At 60.1% G+C, this 5,944-nt stretch overlaps 1 protein-coding gene across 1 annotated transcript in view; it reads right to left on the bottom strand.

The window, feature by feature from the left end:
- Positions 1 to 329: 329 nt before the first annotated feature.
- The window catches only part of CUNH9orf3 (chromosome unknown C9orf3 homolog), a 306,444-nt gene continuing 300,829 nt past the window's right edge, over positions 330 to 5,944 (bottom strand). Inside the window, exons 11-12 of the mRNA XM_008050889.1 lie at positions 3,269 to 3,355; positions 330 to 1,350 (exon numbers count right to left, since the gene is read on the bottom strand). Coding sequence (XP_008049080.1) covers positions 1,210 to 1,350; positions 3,269 to 3,355 — 228 coding nt within the window. The 3' untranslated portion in view covers positions 330 to 1,209. The remainder of the gene's footprint in view (positions 1,351 to 3,268; positions 3,356 to 5,944) is intronic.

A 5,944-nucleotide genomic window follows, 5' to 3' on the forward strand; every position in this document is an offset into this window, starting at 1 on the left:
GGCCTCGCTGCGCGCCGCGCACTTCGCGCCCCACAGGCTCTCCGGAAGCGAGACGGCCGGGGAAAGGGCGCGCCCGCCGCGCCACGGCCGGCGCCTCGGCCCCGCGCGACGGGCCCTGCGGACGCCCAGGGAGGGCGGGGTCCGCACGCCGCCGGTCGGCCCCACGGCGCGACTCTTCTGCGGGAGGGTGGTCGTACTTCGGGGGGTGCTGAAGTCCTTTCCAACAAGCCAGCGACTTAGCAAGTTAGACAGAAATGGGTTTTCATACGAGCAAAACGTGAGAAGCAGGCTAACGTCTAACAACAGGCTAAGAATATCGACACAAAATATTCAATATCCGATAAAAATTGTATTTACAGAGAAGCTATATAACATAAAAAATGCTTGAGATTTTATGTCTTTTAAAAGGAGATACGAGTTAGACATGCCCTATTACAGCACGTAAAGCCTTGAAGAAAAACTGAGAAGACACAGAAACATTAAAGAAAAAAATACACTTATGATCCCACAGTTATTCTTACCCATGTTACAAGCCACTGCTAAGTCACTCTAATGGTGCAGAAGCCCCCATTTAAAAACGGGCTAACTAGGAGGTAAAGCTCAGAGTTAGCTAACTCTAGGCACGGTGAACAGAGGAAGCAACTTTAATAACCTAGGACTCTCACGCCAACCTGCGCCGGGGGAGAAATTCGGCCCCAGCCCGACGAGTACAAAGGCCGGCCCTCACGACACGGGGTCGTCGAGCCAGCACACGGTGCGTGTGGAGGCGTCAGGCCAGCCCTAGGGGTCAGGTGGGGGCCACCTGCGGAACCCCGAGCTCGCTCACAGCCAAGCATCCGCACGCAGAGGCTGGGTCTGGGCAACACGGCCACTCGAGCTCCGGGCCGGCCTTGACACGGAGGAGTGTGGGGTCCGCGCCATCCCTGAGTGACTCGACACGCTCCGCCACAACCTCCGATCCTATAAATGACAAACACGAAGTGGCCAGAAGGGAGCCCGGGGGAGCTGCCCTGCTAGGTGGGCAATCCCGACGTTCCGGGGTCCGCTCCGGCGGCCAGACGCTCCCACTCTGCCGGCTCCAAGGCCGCCTGGAGAAGGAGCAGACCGCCTATGCTTCGGGGGGCCTTGGCCCGCCGGCTGGCTCCCGGGCTCCCGAGGGAAAGCCTGGTGAGGAAAAGTGACGGAGAACGGAAAGGAGACATCACCTCTTCAGAGCAGCATTTCAGCCACCACCGCGGCCGAGGACCTGTCCATCTGCGCCCGGGTCAGCTCGAAGCACCTGCGGGCGAGCTGCTGCTGTCCAGCGTCCTCACTCACCATCAGCTCCCCGTAGAGGTAGACGCCCATGGCCTGCGGGGACAGGGGCCGAGCGTGAGGAGAAGGGACGTGTCTGCACACACGCGCGTGCGCACCGTCCGCGCCTGTTTCACACACGCTTGCTGGCCTAGAAACGACAAAAATCCCACAGTGACACAGACCCCCGGGCAGCTGCGCTTCTAGAATCCGCCATTTCAATCCCTGCCACTTCCTCGTTCTCATCAAAACCCCATGGGACTCTTAGCATCGGCTCTGGCCACAGACGCCGGCGACTTCACTGGTGGCAGCATGCCGAGTGAGCCCAGGCCCGGGGATGAGCGGGCCAGGGGTGCTCTGGGCACGGACAGCAAGTCCCCAGGGTGAGCCCTGCAGGAAGCCTGTGCAGTGCTGGGACGCGGGACTCCCGCAGGCAAAGCGTGGCCCCAGGAGCAGCTGGTCTGAGCTCACTCGGCAAGTCCTTCGCTCACGGAGGACACGAACCACAGCCTGCGGCAGGGGCTCTCCGGCGCCCGGCGGACCCCCGTCCCCTGCCTCCAGGCGCTGCGCCTCAGCCAGCCCCGCAAGCGCGGCCCGCACCGCTCTTCTACTGAGGACAGCACAGCAGGGCCTCGCATCTGCACTTCCCTACGTGTACAACAGCCGGGCCGGGCATGGTGGCGCGCGCCTGTAATTCCGGCGACTCGGAAGGCTGAGGCGGGAGGCTCGCCGGAGCCCAGCAGGTCGAGGCTGCGGTGGCCGGGAGCGGCCGCTGCACTACAGTCTGGGCGACAGAGACCCCGACTCAAAGAGAAAGAAAGAAGATAAAAGAAGCCAGTGATGTTCTGGAAGCCAAAGGACCCCTGTGGCTCTACCCGTTCTCTTGTTCCAAGCTTAGTCAGGCTGTGAGCTACGTTCTGCCGGAGCAAAGTGAGAGAAGCGTCCCCAGACAGCACAAGTGCAAAGACAGGCCAAAGCACGTCCCCAAAACAGCCGAGACACACCATGATCTTTATTCGGCAAAGGCCACAGTTCAGAATATGCTGTCCGAGCCTCGGTTTTCAGCACAGACCTGAGGGTGCTCTTCCGAGTCTGTCCTTCTCACACCCCCAGATGTTCTCCCAGACCCCTCTTGCTCTGCTGTGCAAATGCGACATTTCTTCTGGCACGAAGTTGTGAACTTGTCTTTGTGGGAATGGTGAGGCCCCGGCCTCACCGGCTGGCTGCCCCCGTACTGGGACCCCATCAAAAGTCCTTTTGTTCGCCCCGACCTCTCTCCTCACCCCTGCTGACACACAGCTCCATTCTGTCGGCCCACAGTGCTGGGCAGAAGCACACACGGGGGGGCACAGGAGGCTGTGAAACGTCACAGGACCCCCCGCGCGGTGACCCCGATGCACACTACAGACCCGAGAGGCAGCCCATGAGGACATCCCCAAACACATGCAGGCACACATGAACTTTCCAGGGGGCTCCTGGGACAGCAACTGTCCCCAGGTGCACAGCCTCTGATTCAACAGCAGGAGATATGCTCACAGGAAGGAAAGTTCCCTCAGCGCCGGGGTCGACCAGGATGGCAGATGCCAAGGAAAGAGGCTGTTCCAGCTCCTTGGGGCTCCCCAGGCCAACTGGCACACGTCCTTTAAAGGAGGGCCACCAAAGTGGCAGATGGACACCATGGCCTGGCTAGGCCACACTGTGGTCTGAGCAGGCTCCTCTGACGACGTGGGGCCCGCGGTCACGTGAAACTGGGGCTTTTAAGGGGCACTCGATGCTTTTGCAGGACGTTGAGAGGGGACAATCAACTCACAAGAAACAGTGCCAGGCAAGGCCTTACCTAGTCCTTAACAAACCTCTGGATGACACTTCATTCTCTGGTATGAAAGAAGCCCAGAACACGGGTCCCTGGAGGAAGCACACCGACAAATAGGGGACAGCCTTTGCAGAATCCTCCTCTCCTGCAAAACAAACGCACCTGGTCCTCCTGTAGGAACGTCTCCACGTCTCCGTACGCCTTCGTGTGCTTGTGCTTGACGACGAGCTCGCACCAGCGATGGCGAACCTGGGAGCGAGAGCAGATCCCGTGAGCAACAGGCGGATGTCCTCAGCCCAGGGCGTCAGTGACAAAGAGCCTTCTCTAGCAGAAAGTCAGTTTCAGAAGTATACTAGCACTGCTGCCACTCTTCGTTTTAAACTTCCCTTTAGCCTAATTTCTATTTTAAAGAAAGGAACCACATTCTCATTTGGAAGCCGTCTGTCAGCTTTGGGGAGAAAGTGTACGTTTCAGTTGAGGGGTTCACAGTTTCAAACACAATTTTGCAAGGAAACAGACACGACACGCGAAACATAACTAGGAAACTCAGCCACAGCTGAGCAGGCCGGCACTCCCTCCTGCAATGTGCCGAGTGGAGGCTGCGCACAACCATGGCTTCCCACACCAGCAGGTGGGTCCGGTGCAGCCAACCCTAACGACCGACACGGCATGGGGGAAGACACGGCTCTCCGTGGCCCCTGAACAGGCAAGGGTCCCCTCCGCGCCTGGGAAGGGAGCACACAGGATGCCCTCGTGTAGGCGGTCCTGCTGCGTGTCCACATGCCTGGTGGCTTGCACAGCGTGCTGACAACACACAAGCCGCAAGTGGACGCCAGTCTTTTAGAAAAGACACTCCCCAGTCTACAGACCCCCAGGGAAGAGACTGGTGCCAGCTCCAGCTGCCCTTAGACACAGAGGCAGTGCCACCAGGGCAGGGCACGCTCAGGGTTTCAGGTACCTTCTTGAAGGCACATGCCACCTGCGCTTGCTTCTCAGATCCAGTCCCACCTTGGTAAGGCATCCAAGCTCTCTCACTCGCACCCAGTGAGCAGTCCAGCACTTCCTACTCCATTACGGACCTGCACGCGCCACCCACCGACATGAGTGTGTGCGTTTGTAAGAAGCTTCCTTACACACCACGCCTCTGAAAGAGGGAGATGCTTTACGGTGACGCATTTCCGGCAAAAATGAAAAGTACTAACTTCAACACTCTGGCGAGGGCCCCTGTGAATTACATCACTATCCACCGACCTGGCCCCATCTCTCCTTTGCTCTGCTCTCAGCAGACTCCAAGGCACACATTTAAGAATGCAGGGAGGCCGGGCTCGGTGGCTCAGCCTGTAATCCTGCGCCTTTGGGAGGCTGAGGTGAGTGGATGGCCTGAGCCCGCGGGGTCGAGACCCGCCTGGGCAGCGAGACCCCATCTCTACAATAAATCAAAAAATCAGCCGGGCGTGACAGCGCGCGCCTGTAGTTCCGGCTACTCGGAAGGCGGAGGCAGAAGACTCGCCAGAGCCCAGCGGGTCGAGGCTGCGGTGGCCGGGAGCGGCCGCTGCACTCCGGTCTGGGTGACCGAGTGAGACTCCAACTCTTACAAAAAAAAAAAGAATGCAGGGAGGAACTCTTCTGGAAAGGATCCTTCTCCAGGCTGCAGCCTCCTCTGAGATAGGACGTTAACCCAGGGACTCCGCGGACACTGTCCTGAGCTCCGGCGGCCGAGCCTTTGTCCGGAGCAGGGTGCTGGAGAGTCCTCGCGTCCACTGAGAAACCGCAGTGGCCCGGGGGAAGAGCAGAAAGCCTCGGCCCATCACAAGGCGAGAGGAGGAGGCTGGGGCTGTGAAATCCGCCCGCCCTCCACAAGATGTGTCTCCCGGGTGGCCAAGGGAAACTAGCAGCAGGCTACGCGAGGAGGAGCAGCCCTAACACGTGCTGAGAGGAAAGAACACGCGAACGGGGCTCAGAGAAGCCAGCCCACCACCCACACCATGGGGGAAGCGGCCGTGACAGCAGTCCATCAAATGTGGGGTGCAGACAAGAACCCAAGCCGCCCTCCGCAGCCGCCATCCCTGTCTCTCCCCCGACTCGCACCATGCCCAGGCCCCCACACCAGCACCGGCATCTTCTGCTTGCGAGCGAACGTGGTGAGGATGGGACCAGCTCCTCAGGGCCAGGGAGGGGCCGGGTGAGCCGCTGTGGTCTGGCCAACACGTGGACAGGACGGCTAGCTGGGGCCCTGGGGACTGCTGCTCGGCCTCCCGCTCTGGGACCTAGGGCAAGAGCTTTGCTTCTCTCCACTGCCAAGTGGCAACCATCCTTGCAGCTCTGAGGGCGGGCCGTGCACATGAGAACTCTCAGCTCGGTGTTCTAACGACCCGCACATGTCTCGCCTGACCACACCATACCTTTGGCGATGACTGCTGTCATCCTAAAACCTGGGGGGGCGTTATGGTTTTTAGATCTGATTTTGAGAACGGAGGGACTAGTCCCTCATTTAACTCTCCTTCTGCGCCTCTGACATCTTCACACACGCAGAAACAACACAGCTCAAGTCAGGACCCACTTCCGGGCGAGAAGGCCCCAGGGGCGGGCGGCGGCGGCAGCCCCACCAGGGCGGGACGGAGGGCTGGGAGCCGGCTGGGTGAAAGCAGCTCTTTCACCACCGACCCGAAGTTGGCGTTTCCACTTCTTGCTGTGAGACCCAGCTTACTGTCCCGACCAAGAGGAGAGCCGTCTTCCGCCCCCAAGGCGCGCACGGCATCCAGGAAGGACAGACCGGCCCCGCCCCACCCCCGCCCGCGAAGAGCAGAAGGAACAAGGCGGCTTTTCAGGACGAAGAGC

Source organism: Carlito syrichta, unplaced genomic scaffold (assembly GCF_000164805.1).
Source record: "Carlito syrichta isolate Samal-C Ts95f unplaced genomic scaffold, Tarsius_syrichta-2.0.1 Scaffold153948, whole genome shotgun sequence".
In the NCBI taxonomy this organism is placed as follows: Eukaryota; Metazoa; Chordata; class Mammalia; order Primates; family Tarsiidae; genus Carlito; species Carlito syrichta.